The sequence below is a fragment of the Rhinolophus sinicus genome, linkage group LG05 (genome assembly GCF_036562045.2).
Source record: "Rhinolophus sinicus isolate RSC01 linkage group LG05, ASM3656204v1, whole genome shotgun sequence".
Classification (NCBI taxonomy): domain Eukaryota; kingdom Metazoa; phylum Chordata; class Mammalia; order Chiroptera; family Rhinolophidae; genus Rhinolophus; species Rhinolophus sinicus.
This window is the reverse complement of record NC_133755.1, coordinates 32,695,795-32,716,548: the sequence shown is the minus strand read 5'-3', so window position 1 is coordinate 32,716,548 and position 20,754 is coordinate 32,695,795. Positions and strand designations below refer to the sequence as shown.

General features: G+C 35.7%; 1 protein-coding gene across 1 annotated transcript in view; it reads right to left on the bottom strand.

Moving 5' to 3' along the window:
- MSH2 (mutS homolog 2) overlaps positions 1 to 20,754 on the bottom strand; it is a 62,189-nt gene that overhangs the window by 12,173 nt on the left and 29,262 nt on the right. The window contains exons 8-10 of the mRNA XM_019748649.2: positions 12,197 to 12,306; positions 1,812 to 1,935; positions 160 to 310 (exon numbers count right to left, since the gene is read on the bottom strand). Coding sequence (XP_019604208.1) covers positions 160 to 310; positions 1,812 to 1,935; positions 12,197 to 12,306 — 385 coding nt within the window. The remainder of the gene's footprint in view (positions 1 to 159; positions 311 to 1,811; positions 1,936 to 12,196; positions 12,307 to 20,754) is intronic.

Genomic DNA, 20,754 nt, shown 5'->3' with positions numbered 1-20,754 from the left:
GCCTCCTGTAAGAAAACAAAGCTTCAATCTTACCTTATGCTTTATATCAATTAATATTAAATCAGGTAAAACTTCCTTATCATCGAACATTCACATCAGAGAATAATTTAGTTCTGTGGAACTACTGAAGGCTTAACAATATAATACAGGCTTACAAACCTATTGGTAAATTTAACACCATTCTTCTGTATATCTACTGTACTGAAGTTTTTATTGTTACGAAGGACTTTTTCTTCCTTACACGTTACGCGAAAGTAATATCCAAACTGTGAGTTGGAATCCAGTTTAATCTGTTTGCCAGAATCCAAGCCTTAATGATCAGGAAAAAAAAGAATAAGTTTGTCATGGATATCCACAGCCATTTTTCCATGTAAATGTTTAAAATAATTAAATCTAAAGGGTGAAAAACATAGTTTTATTACATGACAGCATACTGGAAATTATTAATATTATCTAACTAGGAAGGACATAAATCTTACTTCACTTCACTAAAAAATTACATGGATTAAGGGGTATCCATAAAATCCTTAAACTCCCTTATTAATGTTAGCTTCTGGTGTGGAAGTGCTTTCTGGGTAAACCCATCCACGGCTGCAGAGCACCAGCAGTGGGCAGCACAGGCTGTTCTAGATGCTCGGGGCATGAGGATGAAGAAGGCATGCATGGCCCCTGCCTTGAGAAATTCTGACGAGGGTTCTTAGTTAACCAAAGTATTTCTCTGGAAAACAGAGCAAATTAAAGTAAACAAATACACTTTCCAAACAAAAACTTGAGACTCTGACAATGAAACTCTAGAAAAACTAGGACATATATTTTCTGTTAAGTGTAGGAAACGTCACAAACAAGCAATGATTGATCAGCTAGACTTTATGCAACAAAGATTTTTGAGTTTTTGTAAGTCTGTCCTCATAATCTTATTCATGAATGTGATCTTTAGACCACAAACCATAGTATCTACAAATTTATTTGCTGAAATGTGACTCTCGAATGTTAGTAGAAGCAAACAACTATAGACAGACCTCATTGACAGGAGGGAAAGGACTGTAGAGAGCTACGATGTGAGGACAGTAAACTTCACTATTCTTCAAAAGCAAAATTGTTAAATCCAGGATCAAGTCCATATATGGACTCTCCATGGAAAACCGTGCACATTTTTTTTAAATATGAAGACATGGGCATATTTCTGGGAAAAAGATCTGTAACTTCCATCAGATTCTCCAAAAGTTTTACTGCTCTGAGGGGTCTTCTAGTTCTTATGCTAAGATTCATTTATTCATTCAACACACATGTGAGAGATGCACAGAACAAAGAGGTTTACAAATTCAGAAAACAGAACAAAACAGTATGAACAGTGTGAGACAAATTAGGGAATTAATACCTGATATGGAAGGCAGACATTAAAAAAAACAAACCAACTTGATATTAATGAAGTGCTTGGGTACCCCAAAGCCAAATCAATTAACTTTACTAGTAGAATTAGACTATAGAGGAGGTGACATTTAAAACAGGTCTTATTATTATAAAAAGGCAAGATGCAAGGATCTGTAGGGTGATTTGTTTGGCAGGAATGTGGAGTTATTTGGGGCTTGAGGGAATAAGAGAACAGTCTGGAAGGGGAGGCAAGGATCTGAATGTAAAGTTCCCTATATGTGAACTCTAAGTGTTTGTAATTTTATTCTGTAGAAAAAGGGGTTGGCACTTTAAACAAGGAAGTGGTATAATCAGCTATCTTCTGGGAAAATAATGCTGGCACCAGTATGGATACTATGCAGACAAAACAATTATTCAAACCTCCAACAGCCCATTCTTACCTAGATCTCTAGCTGTACTTATTAATGTTGATTGCATCTTCTTTTCTAAATCATCCATTATTTCTCTTAGTTCACTCAAATTAGGATCAAATGAAGGTTTTACAAGGAATTCATGATTTTCCACCTACAGACCAAAGAGTAGCTAAATTTTATAAACAATAGGTAAAGATGGAAGTCATGAAGCAAGCATTTTCTTTTACTGAATTTAAATTTCACTCAAATTTTACGTTAAATGATTCAATACCCATAAGTTACTCAGTCACAACCATAAGGAGTTTCTATTTAATCAAGAGATGTAACGTTGTTTATTAGCTTAGAGTTCTAGATGTACAAAAAGTATTCATATGAAACAGACAGAGTGCTATTGATGCATGTCACTAATAGTATTCATTATTTTTATTTACATTTTTCCCCCTAAACAATGTTCAAAACATTTTCCCTAAATATTATAAAACAATATTCAATGTTCAAAGCCTATTAACAGAATGTGTAGTTTTTGTCCAAACCAAAGGTCCAACTTAGGAATCTCAAAAAGTCAGTTCTAAACCAAACTATAGAATTTTATTTCTTCAAACTGAAAGTTCATCAAAATCTCATAATTTAAAAACATACGCCTAATACTTTGTTTCCTTAAATTCTTACCAGTAATAACCATCAATAAATCAAAATGAAAAACCAATAAATCAAAATGAAAAACAGACCTCACTTACAATGGAAAAATATATACAAAACATTGAAAAACAAAGTCAATTATATAGAACTTTTATAAAGATAACTGCATATAGCAAGATTTAAAATAATTGATGTGAAGAGACAAACTATGAAAAGAGAAAACTAAATCAAATATTAAGATTTCTAACCACTGTCCAACAGGAATTGCTTTTTGAAAGAAAACAAAATGACTGAAGTTTAAACACAAAATTATGAAACATTTTTTTAAAAATAAAGCCTATCCTTACAGATATTAAGAACTATTAAAAAGACGTATATAAAAAAAAGCATAATATAAGAGTTTTCTAAAACAAGGAGATTTTAAAAAATTCAGTAAGTGGGATTGATATAAATTCCCAATTACTATCCACTTAATCAGATCATACCTCCACACACCATGTGACCACAAGAATAAGGAGGTAAAATCAAATAACAGAAAGTTAGCAAAAAATAAAACATTTATCAATAACTTTCTCAATTTAAACTAACAAAATCAAAGACAGATTTAATTATATATTAAAATTTAAGTTTTTGAATAAACCTAACTTGAAAAAAATGTTTTGCAAAGTATGAAAATATAAAGGTCAATATATTTTTTTTAACAGCACTTGTTTGTACGTATAAGAAAAACAGCAAGATCATTAAATGGGCAAGTATAAAAACATACAACTCAGATGAGAAAATAGGTAGTAAGCAAACCCAAAGGAAAATGTTAGAAGTGCCATAATAATAAAAGACATGAATATTTAAGCACCAAAGATATGAATAATTTAAGATATTATTCTACAGCTTTTTTTTTTTTTTTTTAGAAAAAAGAACCCACCAACAAATACTAATGAAGCTAAGTGAAATTGGTATACTCATTCATTTCTAGTGAGACTCTAAAAGTTGGTATAACCTTTGAAAAAGAAAAAAGCAATATACAACAAGACTCAGATATTTGTTATTCTCCTTGGCACAGCAATTCTCCTAGAAATCCAAACTAAGGAAAAAATGCAACAGAAGCAAAACAACACAGGGATGAATAAAACCTCTGCAGATTTATTTGTTATAGTAAAACCCAGAAATAATAAAACATCACTATATTTGCACAATGGTGTATCAATAGAATATTAAAGTTATTTAAACAGACAATGAAGATGATCTAGAAACAAGGAGCAAGACTTATAATTCCAGGGGGAAAAAATAACACTACAATGGTGGACTGACATGACTACAGAACTTGCCTCTTCCAATGAACTTAAGAGAAAAAGCACAGCACAGCCAAGTTCCTATCCTCATCCTCACCTTCCAGAAACCCAATGGTGAGTCCACAAAGGCGTGAGGATTCTCACTAACAATCCTAAATCTAGAGAGAAACAAGTTGAGTGGGTATCCTTCCATTTTTCTCCCTTGGATGGGGGAATACTGCTTTGAAAGCACTGCTGGGGAGACCCAAGTGGAACAAGGGAAAGTGAATGACTGCGCTCTAACTTACTAAAGTAAATACTCTAAGGGTCACACATCAAAATGAGTATCTTTCAGGATTACATCACTCCTCCCAAACAATTTGGGGTAATAAAATTAGGGTTTCCAGGCAGGAATCCCTGCCCATTCTCAGGAATTTTTGCTTTCCCGTTCCAGAACCCTGAGATATAAACTGTTTTCTGTTCTCCAAGATGAATCTTCCCACAAAGTGATGGCTGGTACTACCAACCACCTGGGTTTAAGGAGCCAATTTTCCCGATTTCCCGACCAACTTTTCTTGGGATTCGGAACGGAAAAGCAAAAAAAAAAAAAAGTTCCGAGAACAGGCGGGAATTCCTGCCTGGAAACCCTAGCAATAAATAGGAAAAATGTCTAAGAGATACACTGCTAGTACATTTATTTCCCATTGTGGGTATCACTGGGTTCAAGGAGCCGGTTTTCCTGATTTCCCAACCAACTTTTCTTGGGATTCGGAAATGGGAAAGCGAAAAATATTCCTGAGAACGGGCAGGAATTCCTTCCTGGAAACCCTAAACAAAATATACCATCCAACGCACCCATTGCATTAGACTGCACAAAGCTAGAACAAAATAAACCCAGGCTTGAAACTCTGAAATGGGAAAATGAAACCAAGAAGCAAAAAGAATGAGGAAGGGAAGTTAGGTCCTAACAATAGCATTAAAATACAAATAAATACAACATCGCAAAGAAAAAAAAGAGATACTATTGAATCATATTACCTGTACTAACATAATAGAAAGGCTTGATATAACCTGAAAGAATTCACATGAAAGCTAGAGATTAAAGTAATTGGAGAGGAGAAAATATGAAGGATACTATATATCTTTAAAAAAAGCTCCACTATCCTAGAAATACTCAATAAAATATAAGCTTCCCCCCCCAAAAAAAATGTATAGATTAAGAGAAAACCAGAGGTATGAGCTCCTGCAAAGAGGAGACTCCTGAGCATAAAGTCAGGCCAAGGCGGGGCATTTAAAAAACCCACCTCTTGACAAACAGCAACCATAGGGAAACCTGCATCTGTCAGCCTGGGCCCCTGGGAAAGGGAAGGCAGAGTCTACTCCCTGACAATGTGTGACTAAAGGCCTGCCTTCACTGGGATTTGGATTTCAAACATCTACTATTGGTGTTGGCAGTGAAAAAGACTACGGGTTGTTGCCATTTCTATTATCTCCTCCTCCTACAGTGATGGAACTGACAAACTTTCACAGGACACATAACTACTAAGAACAAAGAATACATTTTGCAACTTCCCTTGCAGCTAGGTGTGAGCATGATGAAATTCTGGCCAATAGAATGTGAGCAGAAATTTGTGCCATTTCCAGACTGTGTCGTCCTCTTTTCCCTCTGTCCTCTCCATTGGCTGGAATGAAGGTAATACCTGTGCATAACTGTTCTTAAGAGCACCATTCATAATAACCAAAAGATAGAAACAACCTAAATACCCATCAACAAGTGAATAACCCATGGTATATCCAGACAATGGGTTATTGAGCCATAAAAGGGAATGAAGTACTGCCACATCCAACAATGTGGATGAACCTCGAACACATTATTTTAAGTACAGGCGACAGTCACAGAAGACCACATATTGTATGCTTCCATTTATAAGAAATATCCAGACCTGAAGACCATAGAGACAAACAGTAGGTTAGTGGTTCCCAGCATCTGGGAAATAAGGCAAGGGGAGTGACTGCTAATGGGTACAGATTTTCTTTTGGTGATAATGAAAATATTTTGGAACTAGATAGAGTTAATGGTTGCACAATTCGTGAATGTACAATTTTGTGTTATGTAAATTCACCTCAATTTTTAAAAGTGGTAATAGATATATACGATGTCAGAAGGGCAATAGATTGGGGAAGGGGGGTTATCACTTTGTGAGGGGTGCATTGTTTTGTACACCTGAAACTAAAAAAGTGGTAATCATTGGAAAGGAAAATACGTAATGTTCATGGATAGACAGACTCAATGTTGTAATGACAGATTATCCCCTAAGTTAATTCATATGCAATTTAATCAAAATACAGACATTATTTATAAAGTTTAGAAATAGTGCACTTCATTGTAATGAAACACATGAAAATGATAATACACACCAATTTCAGGATAGCATGTATTTCTGTGCAGGGATGTGTGCAAACTGGACTCTATAGTGAATATGTAAATGTTGATTATATTAGTAATTGTATGACAAGTACTTTACAACCAAAATTTTAAACTTTTAAATACCTCAAAAAGGAGAAAAGTGGGTGGATAAATTAGTGGGGGAAAGGATGTGAGTAGGAAGAAAGATGGGGGAAGAAAGGAACAAAAGTTTTGTAAAAGCTCAGGGGCCAGACAGAGGAAAAGGGGGACAGTGAAAGTGGAGAAAGACAAAGAGGGGAAAAGATTAAAGGAGTGAACAACAAGTATGAGGAATTCTTCAGGCATCCAGGCAGAAAAAGTAAATCACCTCGAATGTGGGGTGGGTAGGGGTGGTGGCAAATCAAAGTGGTTAACAGACATTTTATTAATACTGAACGTCGGAGGATTGTAGTGCATCACCCTCAACGTTTGGGAAAGCTGTAAATAAAATTCTCAAGATTTGTTCGAAAATAAAGCTAAAAGCCATATATCAAGCATGAAATAATTCAAGGACTATAATATCCACCAACCTTTCTTTAAAAAAAACAAAACCAAACAAACCCCAAAATACCTGAAAAACAAATCCAGCCAAATAAAAGTGAAAATCAAAAATTTTAACCCCAGGAATGGTAAAAAGGACTGATGGTGAGCACTGAATCCATTTATATATAAACATAAACATTAAACAACACTAGAAATTGCAATTATAGCTACAGGCATATTGTGCATGTTTTAGACCTGAACGATGTAAAAATATAACCATTAAAAATGAAGAAGTATGAGGAGAGGTAGAAGCACATAAAAGGGTGGTTAGTGCTCAATTTTCATAATACTGTCCAAAATTGAAACATGTCATTCAAAGAAATCTCCAATCTCTTCACATTTTTTTCTAATTTAGTTTCTTTAAGAAACTAAACCTATCTTTTAGATTATTTTCCCTCTCTGTGAAAATCATTCATTTGAAGTTCAATAATTCCATAATATTTTTTGTTACACTGAAAAACATTAAGTTGAATCTTTTCAAAATTAAAACTACAGTATAACCTCCTATGCATCTGTCTGTATATAACCATAAAAACACCATTAGCTGTGTCTCAATAGGGGCGTTACTGGCACTCTGACTGGAACAATGCTTTGTTATAAGGGAATAAAACGCAAACCTTCAACACCAGTCCTCAGAACCTCAAACACTGCCCCTACTTGATTGAGAACAGGCTAAATGTTTCTACGACTTTAAACTTTCATCTCTACCTTTCTGCGTTGTTTGAATGATTTATATAGATACCAGTTTTACAACAGTGTTTTGTTTTGTTTTCTAAAGGGTAACTATAAACAAAAATATTGACATGTTTTGAGAATTAATTCTAGATGGAAAAATATGAATACTTCTTTTTAAATTCCTTTTTTGTTTCCAAGAACATTTTAAAGCATTTATTATACATTATCTTTAAAACTTACATATACTCATACAATAATGATACAGTTTTATCAGGATCATGCAATTTTTAAAAATTATTTTAATTTTTTTCTGTCCGAGCATTTAGTAAAAATTTATCTAAAGTTACTACTTTTCCAATAATAAATTAAATATCAGTAAGTGTATGTGAAAACTAATATTAAAATATAAAATGGTCAAAACTCTATATAAGAAGTTTTAAAAATGTATTGGGTTGGTGCAAAAGTAATTGTGGTTTAAAAGGTTAAAAATCACAAAAACTGCAGTTTAAAAGGTTAAAAATAACTGCAAAAACTGCAATTACTTTTGCACCAACCTAATAATACATTTCACTGAATCACCCAATCTAACTGAAATTATTTACCTTTCAGTGAAAAATCATTATTTTTGAACCATGTCTTGGGGTGATTTTTATCTACATTTACTTCAAAAATAGAAAATCTTTCTATAAGATTTATGGAAAGCAGCCACAAAAATACCTGAAGTGTTATATATAAAGCTAAGCCTAAAAAGAGAAAAAATTAACCTAACCACTTGTGTAATGACTGCTTCCTTCATCACGCAAATTCTAAGTGCACAGCTGGAAAACATGAGCAAAGCTTTCAGAAATCACACATGAAACAATTGCTATCCTCTTGAGATTTTCTCAAAGTGGCTCTGAGTCACGCAATTTTAAATGCCTAAATTCATTACAAATATCTACAACAGTGAAAGACTGAATTCACCTTATAACCTAAGACAAGTTTAAAGGTTTATAACTGAGAATAAAGATATTATTTATTAGGTCAACTCTCTCGAGACTCTAGAACAGGTTTCAGCTAGGAATCTGACTTATTTAAAAGACAGTATCATACTACAGAGCATGAAAGCCTATCGTTACAGGACGTTATAGTTAGTTACGCCCCGTGATCTATGCAACAGTTGTTCCCCTGCTTCCCCCTTTCGCGTATCTCCAACTAGCAGGACAACACAGCCCGAGTTATGTTAGGCCAACGATCACTAACCTCTATTTCTGGGGCCACAATCAGTGTTTAAATGGTCCCCCATCAAGGCAAACTGCAGGACTCTTACTTGGAATGTTGTACGTACTGTTACTGGTAGGTAGCCATACTAGGGCCAAATGAAGAACCAGACTTAGGTTGAAATTACAATCACAAAAGATAGAACAGATCAAGAAATTAGCTCCTTTGGATGGCATCACTGAGCTGCAGGATCAAGCAACTGTAAAACAAAGGCTGCCCTATCTCTAGACTTTTAATTTCATGCCCACAGTGTACTGAGTTTTAGATTACCTGCAAAATTAGAGTCCTAGCTGGTATTAAGTTTAACCTCATTCTACTCAGGAAAAAAAACGGAAACCCACAACGCTCATCTTAATGGCATAGTACTTAATGTTGAAGGGCCCACAATACGCCACTGGAGAATAAAAATTATTTTGAAACAAAAGCATTTGAGAATAGACTATTTTTGAGCTCTCTTACCTGCCTATAAGCAGAGCCTCTCAAAAGAATTCAATTGTCATAAATCTCTTCCTAGGGAGTTTTATAACCAGGAAAGTGGAAGCTGTATGTCCCATCTAGTCTCCAAAGGGCTCATGTATCTTTCCTACAAATTATTTGTTTTCCCATGTGTACCCTTTCTCCCCACCCCTTTCCCCCATTTAGACAGTATGAAGTCCTAAACTCTAAAAGCTTCTTTGAGTCACATTCTTTTGTGAATTCAAAAATCTGTCTGTTCTCCTATTAATCTGTGTGGGATTTTTTTGTTGTTATTTTTTTGTTGTTGTTTTTGGGTTTTTTTGGTCAGTTTAATTCGTAGGCCCTCAAACACTGAACCTAAGAGAGCAGAAGGAAAATTTTTCCTCCCCTATAATGTTAACTGCTTAATGTTCTCCTTTCAGATTAAGAAACTGGGGTTTAAAAAACAAAAAAAAGAAAGAAACTGGGGTTTGTCACATCTAAAGTGACAGCAATAAAATTAGGACAAATTACCTCTTCTTTTCCAGTTTATATTCATCTAATTGCACTGCTTACCTTCCCAAAATCCAGACACACTCTAATCCCACAGCATCAAGAATTAACACTTACTACTATTTTACAATCAGAGTAAACAGGTATGTGTCAAGTATTTTAGGTCAAAGTAAAAACCCTTAACCCACAATACGGTAAGTTAGTATAACGGAATTGGAAGAAGCACACCAGGTTGTCAACTTAACTTTGTTCGTCTGAAAAAAGGAAAGAAATATTAAGATGGTTACCTTTGCCTCTATACTTGTTTGTATCATTTGTTCTAATACCATGCGTTATGTTTGTAAGTAGACAAGCATCAAATAAAGAAGAACACTTAAAACTTATATTCTGGCATTTTAAATATCATTTTGAAAAACTACCTACAAGCATACTAAATGAAAACTACAAACGGGAGCCCATTAAATCACTAACGGTACATCATCGCTTGTGAGGGGAAGTTTAGCTTATTTGCTGTCAAGCAGGTACAGATCCCAAAGGACGGATCTATGCAGTCAAAATACTACATAACAAGGCGGGAGGGAGAGAGGGAGGGAAAAAGAAGGAAATGAAAAGGCATAATATAAAGTAAGAGTATCCAAGGTTTTATTATATTGCTGTCTTTTTTTAAATTATCATAGTAGTGGCTAATATCCTGTGCGTAACAAAAACAAACTGTTCATTGCAGGAAGACGGCTTTAACTGTCCAAAAGGCATGGCATCCTTTGGGCTGGCTGTGAATGAGGATCTGTACCCTGATAGAGGGGCCACACATTTTAAGAAACTCTTAACCATTTTCAACCATCCAAAATAACTTTTGGCCAGATATTACCCAGTGATTGCCCAAGAGTATAGCATTTCAGCTAGGCTACAAACTGTTGGGAAGAAAATCAAACACGCATTGTCGAATGCACTAATGTATTAAGCAAGTAGTATTCAAAGTGTGGTCCCCAGACAAGCAGCACCATTTGGGTACATGTTAGAAATACAAGTTTAGTTTGCTTAGTTTGATACATGCTTAGTTTGAGACCCCCAGTATTAGGGCAAGGAGATAGCAAACTAGAAGAATAAAGGTGGCCACGTGGGCAAAACCAACTGCAGCATTTCAGCAGGACTTTGCCTGGCTTCTGGGTTCCTTTATGTGTGTACAGCTGCAGAGACATTGAAAAGCTCAATTCTTGCCATCCCACCTCCTTATTTTAGTCTGAGTTTTTGTTAACCACAGAGAACTACACCTTTACATGCTTTCATTTAAAGAAATGTTTACAAATATCCAACTCTGCCCACAGAAAAGGCCACATCCTCAGCTGCAGGGAGGTGGTGATGGTTTCAGCCTCCAGATGTCTCTGAAACAGTTTTTTTGGCCTCCCACTGATAAAGTTGTGCACCTAAAATCATTCCACTAATAGCAACATTACAGAGGAAAACAATAGCTAAAATGAATGTTTTCCTACACAAGTGGTGAACAAATCGTTTTTTGGTTGCTTACCCTACAGATAAATGGAAGATTGCCTTATCACTGACAAAATATCACCAGAAAAGTGAAGCATTTATACCTATACATACACACACTCAAGCACTTCTAAAATCCAAACAGCACAGAGTAAATGGGGTTTAACTTCTTTAAGCCTCAATTAATAATCCAGAAAAACCAAAACAAATCAACTCACATAGGACAAATGTTAACTCAGATTCAGTCATTAAGAAGAACGCAAAAAAAAAACACCAACTAACAATTAGCAAGCCAAACTGTTACCTTTGTTTGAATAATGTGAGTATATATTTCCTGCATGATCATTTTTTAGCAGGAAATTTAGTGTGGGAAATTTTCAAAATATTTTTAAAGTCACATAATTTAACAATAGGACTACATTCAATGGCCCCCTATTAAATTTGTTCTATAAACAAACTTTTAGCAGACACAAAACAGAACTTTTACTATTTCATAAATTTTGCCTTTAAATTCATTTTCAATAAGGGTATTTTCAACTATTTCAGAAACTATTCCCACTTTATATTTACATATAAATCACTGTTTAAAATTGTTAAAGATCTGAGGATATAAATAACAAACCCCAAGTGTTCTTCTCAACTAACGAGAAATTTGGAACAAAAAGGTATTTAGAGTCATGGCTAACTTTTCAGTTACATCAACAAGCATTTAGGAGACGCACACATACTCTACCCTCCTCACCCAAAGAGCTTCCCTGTGTGGAAAGTAAACAAAGGAGAAGTTATTCTCGTATTCCGTCTTTACCTCTATCCTCTTTCCTTTTCCAGTAACTATAATTTTCCTTCTCTCTTAGAATTCAGCAAAACTCAGCTTGCATATCTTTTATTTATGAGGTGTCCTTTCACCAGGCCAGTTATGCCCAATATTCATTTTCTCTTTTAATCTTTCTTAATTTTTATCCACTGCAATGATGTAAAAAACAAAAACCTCTTCCCATCTATCCCTTAACCTTACATCTGCTATCTGAAAGGTGCCTTACAAAAGGGCCAAAATTACATACTAAAAAGAGAAATGAAAAGTTTTCTGATATGCCTCTGCTTTTCAAAAATATTCTGCTGCTTGAATTAAAGAGTATATTACATACCTGATCCATATCTAAAGTTGTCTCTATCATTTCCTGAAACTTGGAGAAATCAGAGCGAAGATCAATAAGAGGAGTCACAAAAACTGCCAACAACAATGTCTGATGTTTTCCTAAAAGAAATAAAAAAATATATAAAGGTCCCATTTTTAAAAATATAAGACTACAGATCATAAAAATCTGCCTGAGAGAATGAGCATCATTTAATCCAAAAGCACAGATAGCACAGTAGGTCTCCAAAATTACTATTTACCCAGGTCTAATTCAAATGTGTTCAGTACTTGTTTTATAGAAAGGGAGCCGATCTGTCACCCAAAGCTTCCTACCACGGTAATAAAGCACTGCCTCTCCCATCTGTCTGTCATCTCCCTCGGAAGGAGTACTAGAGATGAGAGAGGTGACATTAACTGTAACTAAATAAACTGCATTTCTTTGCAGTTTTAGTAACTCTTTTAGTAACTCAAGTCATTAAAATAAAATACCTTTAACTTACTTATATCCCTAATTTCCATTAACAATACTACAGTGTTCCAATAACAGATTAAATCAAGACAAGTATTTACACTGGAACTTTGCTTGATGCCATTTAAGAGTACATGCTGGGAAATTATGTGAGGAATAAGTGAAGTAACAGTCTACTGTGCAAAAAACACCAGTCAAGACCTAGGCGTCGACCCCAGCTCTGCTAGCTACTGGCTTTTGTGAACTGAAGCACGTTCCTCTGAGCCCCCTTTTCCTTGTCTGTTATGGTGGGAGTAACAAAAATAACTACCAAGAAGATGAATAAATGAGATAACTTTACACAACATTTAGTATAGTGCTTAACACTTAACAGGAGCTTAAGTGTCAATGTATTACTATTATACTCTTACACTGCAAAGGATTTTTTTTTCTGCTCCAATAAATTCTCTTAGAAGAATTCTGTAACTGACCTCTAGCACTCTGTATTTCACCTGTAAACAATAGTTCCCAACCTCTTCCAGAAACATCAGTAGTAGCTCTTGATTGAAAAAAATGATGAAAAACTACTATGAACTCAACAAAATCGTTTTAAGAATTTGTTTCATTATTAATCACAACAGCATCTATACATATTTAGAAAATAGTACATATGTGTGAAACATTATTTAGACAGCCGATAAACAACACGCTGCCCACCTAATGTCTGTTGTGCTACAACGCCTGGTTCTTTATTCTGAATTAGCTCATACGCCATTAGTAAATAGGGGAACGACACCAGCAAAACACAAAGGTAGCACTGATTCACAAATTTTTTTCCCCAGCCCACTAATATTTTGAAGTGATCAAGAGCAAATTTCCACACAATTGAAGAGTAAGTTTAGCAATATATGAAGACGTCAGAGTAGATGGCTTAATGTACTCCACTATGTTAAGACATGCAGGAAAGCTGAGTATAGATAAAGGGTGCAACAACATTTGAGGTGTGTAATATTTTTTTTTGACTGAATTCTACACCCTGGTTCAGATTTTTAACTTTGATGAAGCTGATCTTTATTAGAAGCAAATGCCCTCGAAGGGCATCTCAAAGAAGGAAACAAGAGCCCCAGACTTGAAGGTTGCAAAGTCATCTGACGCTGGTGCGGGGGGCAAATGCAATGGAGGTTCACGTAGGCTACCTTTTTCTTAAAGTTTGTAATGCTTTCATTAGTAATCATTTAACAAAATTCATATATTTTGAGATCTACCTTAACCCTATTTTTATTATAAGGTCTGTTTATGGTTCTACCACATGATGTTAAAGAAGGTGAGGTTTTCCAAGAATACACGTTGTATTTTTATAGAACTACCTGTTAAGAAGCTTCAGAACTTGTCATCCTCAGCATGTCCTCTGGTCCCTCAGACAGATTCGATAAAGCCCCTTCTGCACTCCCTGCTCCTTATCCTGAAAGCTTTCACTAGCACCTTAAATTCTTTCTCCTGTTTGTAATTTGCACTGAACCCCAGTTGCCAATTTCCAACTGGGTTTTTTTTTTCCAATTGATTATGTTTTTTTAATTAAAAATAACAGCTTCATCAGGCTATAATTCATATACCAAAAAATCCTACATTTTAAAGTGTACGATTCAATGGTTTCAGGTATATTCACAGATTTTGCAACCATCGCCACAATCTATTTTATTAGAACAGTGTCATCACTCCCAAAAGTAATAAGGAGCCCTGTATTTAGGGGAAGTAACTTTCCATTTCCCTCCAACCTCCTGTCCCTCCTCCAAGCCCAGGTAACCACTAATGCACTTTCTGTATCTACAGATTTGCCTATTCTGGACATTTCCTATAAATGGATCATAATTATTGTGACAGCCTTCTTTCACTTAGTGTAACATTTTCTATAATGTTTTCAAGGTTCATGCACACATATTGTACCACCATGCATCAGCATTTCATTCCTTTTTATTGACAAATATTCCATTGTATGGATATACCACATTTTATTTATCCACTCATCAATTAATGAGCACCAGCTGGGTTCTGATAAACTCCATTCTCCAGTAGTTACCTCAGCCTAGAAAACCCTACACAATCTATCCCAGCAAGGTTACCAAAGATCACATGGAGAAACACTGTTAGTTTCTTAATCTAGTCATTACATAATTTTTGCTAAGAACTCCAAATTCACTGTCAGCAGCCAGATTCATATATAACTCCTGGAAGATTTCACTTTTAAGAATGTTGCTGTGTACCTCACCTCATCAATTGCTGCAATAAGCCTAACTACTTACATTCCTGTAACAACCTAAAGCATAATTTAATCACTGTTAAATGCTTCATCATCATTTACTATGATAAAAATTATATTCCAGGATAAACTGAAAGCCCGTGAGTCTATCAAGAGTTAAGTGGTTCACTAAAATATACTCCTGGAAGGCTGCCCAGACCAATCTAAATCTAAACCCTACTGATGTATCAACACTAATTCTGGGACTTATTTTCTCCATCTTACCTATGTTCGTGCCTTATTCATAGACTCAAGAGAAATACCAAGGAGACTGCCTTTAGTGAATTTAGAACGGTTAACGTGCAAGTGGCAAAACACCAATGAAAACTACTTTGGCATGTGTATTATAAAAAAAAAGTGTTGCATTCTCTTGCTATAGCACTTCAACATTTCCCTTTTATAACATCTATCAAAATTATATTTTTGGAAGATGCAATATACAGCATGCTGAGTAGTTAATAATATTAATTGTGTATTTGAAAGTTGCTGAGAGTACATCTTAGAAGTTCCCATCACAAGAAAACAATCTGTAACTCAGTATGATGATGGATGTTAACTAGACTATCGTGATGATCATTTCACAACATATACAAAAATCGCATCACTGTGTTGTACGTCTGAATCTAATATGTCAATTACATCTCAACTTTTTAAATTCTATGTTTGTGTAACTAGTTGTCGAATGTCTGCTGCCCTTGCTGTTTATAGGCAAAGAGAAGACTGTTTTGGCGTCCGAGCACAGCCTAAGCAACCAGCAGTGCGGTGAGTACTCCAGTGTTTGCTGAACCTTCTTGTTATTTGTTTCTATTTCCTTATCTTCTGTAACAGCCTCTGGATCCTAGTTCTTTGTTATGATGTAAACAAATAATTAATTTTTGCCTTTATCAGCACAGAGACTATAAAGTATTAACATACATAACACTGTAAGCTTTCAGAATCTCTTAAATACCAAAGGGAAGACAAAGCATCTTGAAATCCTGGCAAAACCATTCATAATTAAGTAGTTTCCCATTCTCACACTGCTAAATTTTCAGTTTCCCTTCTCACATGTTAACACTCTCTCCCCTACATTAAATGGTACCTTCATTCTCCCCAAAGAAGTTACTGAGTCCCTACTGCATATAAGGAACTGGGCTAGAATCCTCACTCATTCCTCATGCACATGCTGTGTACTCTTAGGGAGATGGGGTAGGGGATGGGAGAGCTGACACAGCCATCAAACAACTAATTACAAAGAAGGGTGGCAAGTATAATGATAGGGAAAAGCAGGGTCCTTTGAAAACACATAACCAGGGCAGGAGTGTACCCAAAAGTAGGGACAAGGGAAGCTTTCCCAAAGAAATAAGTTTTAGGGGCAGCCAGATGGCTCAGTTGGTTAGAGCACAAGATCTCAACAAGGTTGCCGGTTCAATTCCCACATGGGACAGTGGGCTGTGCCCACTTCAACTAAGATTGAAAAAAGCGACTGGACTTGGAGCTGAGCTGCGCCCTCTACAACTAGATTGAAAGACAATGACTTGGAGCTGATGGACCCTGGAGAAACACACTGTTCCCCAATATAAATTTAATAAATAAATAAATAAATGTTTTAAAGTGAAATCCAAAGATGAGAAGAAAGCCAGGTAAGACAGAAAGGACCGATGTCTGCATCTAAAGGAACAGCACACAAAAGGCCTGCAGAAGAAACTGTGCAGCATATGTGACATCGGATGGATGTTCAAGTTCATTTGGACTGATGCAAAACACAAATGCAATTTGTTTTTTCAAAGTGCAGACCTTCCTCCGTCATAAAATTTAGTAAATATTTAGCATTTTTTCAATGAAATTAAGTGTGCCCAAGTACATAGAAGGGTTGTTTGTTTCAGTTTTCTACAATTTACTATGTAATTATTTGTTTTTATATATACAATGTGTGTACGTACACACACACACACACACACACACACACACACACACAGGTATGCACTGAGTCACAATGAAAATACAACCAAGTCAGAAACACCAGCAATGAGTACTAGGAGGGAAAGGAGAAAGAGAGAGGCAAGGGCAACAATTTATGAGGGGCCTTTTAAGCCAGTTTAGACTTTAATCCTAAAGGCAGTTTAAAAAAACAAAACAAACCTAACTGGCTTTAAGCAGATTAATGACATATTTATATTTGAGAAAGACCGTTGGCTGGAGCAAAGAGAATGGGTTAAAGGGAGCCAAGACAAGGGGCAGCAAGAGGAACAGAAGGCTGGCAGTAGTTTGGATAAGAAACAACTATAGCCTGAACTGGGGTGCTAGCAGTGGGGATGGGAAGTTGTCCAAGGTGAAGAATATTTATGACGTGTTATCACGAGGACTTGGTGATTGAGTGAATGCAATGATAGGCAGGAAAGGTCTTACGGCTGGTTCCCAAGGCTTAGGTAACTGGGTAGATAATGGGGCCATTTACTGAGAAAGAGAACTCTAAAAGTAGAGTTTAGAGAGATGAATTCAGATTAGACAATGAAACAGGATCATCTGGGAAATGCTCGGTCAGAATTCCCATACAGCAGTACTGGACAATCGAACCAATAGCAGTCCACTTTAGTCACAACCATGAGTTCATTAGCTCATCAGAGTATCAGCCAACCATTCTGCTTCATTTATCTGCAACTTGCTTGGCCCCTTTAGGCATCTGTGCTTGCAATACCTGGTCTTATCCACAAGACAGCCACCAACTATGCCACAGGCCTCTAAAGAAACCTCAAAGAAACTTTCCCACCTCAAAGAAGCCTTTTCTAGACCTGTGTCTGGCAAAACTAAGGTTGCTAAGCAGACTGTCTACTCATGTAACTGCATTTAATTTACTGGTAACTGTCTTCTCAAATCATTTACATTTTATTTAAAACCACTGAGAAATAAATTGGAAATGACTGGCAAAATAATTAAGAAAAGACACTAAGACTTTCTAATCAGGTTAAACGAGCAAGTAGCACTAGTTCTGGTAGCACATATGAAGTACCTCCTTACAGGTGCCCTCCTGACACCTCAGATCCAAGGCCTAGTACTAGTCACAGGTCTGTTGAATCTGACTTTTCAAAATAGTCTATATAACTGAGAAAAATCAACCTAAAGTCTAAATTAATCATAAAGTTAATGTTAACACTTTTTATTCTATTAAATATTTTGGTAATAGGTAATAAAAGGACGTGTTCCAATTACCAAAGACTTAAACAATTTGTTCTATGCCCACATTCCCTTGACTAATTTTACACAAATTCTTTGTAATATTAATTTCAATCCAGACATTTTATTAAGTATAATTAAACTTTATCTGACCCTTTTAATATATTTATGAAGTGGATTTTAAAAATCCATGTAAGTGGGAAAAGGGCTGGTTAAGATACCGCTAATGAAAGTTTTCAGTATTCACACAAAGATGAAGCTGGATCCAATAAATTATCAAATTAGCAAAGAAGCCAACAACAGAAATGCAGGTGAATCACAGCAAAATATCAAACTAATTCCATCGCTCTAAATAATGACCTTCAACATAAGGCTGTCTCTGTTCTTCTTCTGGTGTCACTGTCTTGGCCTGTTACCCTTCCTCACAGCCCCTGCCCTCTTCCTTTACTCGTCTTCTTTTCCAATTCTATGGTCCTGTCACCCCTTCTGTTAGGCACAGCCACTCGACCCGGTTCCCCCATTTGTAAGTAATACTTTCTCTGTAATACTTTTTCCTTTACTGCTAGTCATTCTGACAAAATAGTACTTTTCGTTTCTATGCTAACTTTTTCTTCTGATGCCATTGATTATTTGAGTATCATTTTATATTCGTGTTAGTCCCAACTTTGTGAGATTATTTTTCCTTCCTCTCACCCATCACTTACAACAATTTTCTCATCTCATTTTTTGATAGAGCAGTTTTAACGTCTACTTTCCTCTCTTCCCATTATTAATTAGATAATCACCTGCACTATCGTCAGTGTCCATCTCCAATGATAAAAGCTTTCACATGACAATTATATTCTTGGGCTAAAAGTCATTATTTATCCCTGTGTCTCTGTCACTCCATTCAAATGACCCAGATCCCACTAAACATTTCCAACAAAATGTACTAACTAATCACCATAACAAAAAGCAAATGGTCAATGTTGGTGAGGATGCAAAGAAATTTTCCTGTGAATTTTACGATAGGAACTATAAATTAGTACGACCTTCCTGAAAAAACAATTTGTGAATATATAAATATTTGCCACTAAAATGCAGACCAAAAGGCAAAACTGGATGCAACTTTCTGCTTTCACCTAGTGTTATCCACAGACAAAACTGTGCATAAGCAATGCAAAATTCACATTAAACTCAAATAATTCCCTAATATATTAACCACACTGGAACAAATCTATGCTTTGAAAACAAGTGTTACAGCAGAACTGACTACATATAATTTTGTGTAAAGCCTGAAACGACATATACCAAAATGTGAATGATTATCATCTTTGGAAGGCATGATAATTACCTGCAAAGAATTTATGTTGCTTTTATAAACTGATAAAGATGAAAATCAAAGACAATATCTCCAAAATACAAAATCCAACCAAATCTTAAACAGTGGCTTCAAAGGCTGAAGTTTAAAAAGTGCTAAATTAGTAAAGCAGATTCCTTTCCAGAAATGCCAAATAAATTGATCTTATATTCTCTTCCATTCAGAAGGAAACTAAGCAATCAAATAAAAAAATGTGATTACTTATTAGATTTGCTTACCATGTAGCTTGTGTTAAAAGAGCAATGGAAATAAAGCACAAGGTGCTATAGAAACCAGAGAAAGAAACTTTCAGCTCTGTAGAAGGCCCGAGCTCATTGTTGAAAATACTAGTAGGGGCTCATCACGTGGACGCAGTAATAAAGAACATTTAAGACGGGAACAAACACACACAAAAGCGTAACAGGGCACAGCATGTCTCGAGACTGAAACTACTATACTGAGGCAGAGGGTGCAGGTGAGGAAACACAGGGGAGGCTGGAGAGGAAGCAGCAGCAAAGCTGTGTGAAGGAACAAGGACCTTTTCCTGTAGGTTATGGGAAACAAAGTGCTCTGAAGTGAAGGAGGGGGGATGTCATGATCAGATGTGCTAATAAGATTACTATGAGTTCACTGAGGAGGATGCACAGACCAGGAAAGGGAAACTAGCAAATGTGAGGTGTTTGAGAAGTATATTAAACAGCAACAGATGATTAATTAATTGCATACGGGGAGAGGGAAGAGTTATGAACCTCAGGATGATACTCGTTACAACAAAATAATCTGCATACTTAAGAGTTGTTTCAAGCACTATCAGAAATTTGCCCGAAATGTATAATACCATTGTTTAAGGTTTTACCTCAACTTTTCCATTTTAAGAGAAATGAGAAATAAGGAGGCCAAGTGTATTTTTCAAATAGCTATTTCTGATAGGCTAAAGATGATTTAGAGCTTTTATCACACAGTGCAAATCTACTTTCCATCCTGTTGCTGCCCTCTGCTGACTCTGAATTTATTTTTTTTCAATAACATCATCACTAAATCTAAAGTTAACCAAAAACATCACAAGATGTCAGAATTTCTAGCAATATACTAATATATTTTTAAAACTTGTCATGATTTTGCTTCTAAAGACAGGCATTTGGTTTATTTTCTTCATATATTAGCCCTACTTTTGGCTTTCTCCATGATTCAGTAGGCTAAGAGGGTATGCTAAACTCTGCAAAATGCCATTCCATTGTTTTGTTGAAATTCCAGAGGTCAGACCGGTTCCCAACGACTATGGTACACGTAGGGTACCCTATGTTCTGTTTGAGAAAGAGATGAACACAGCTC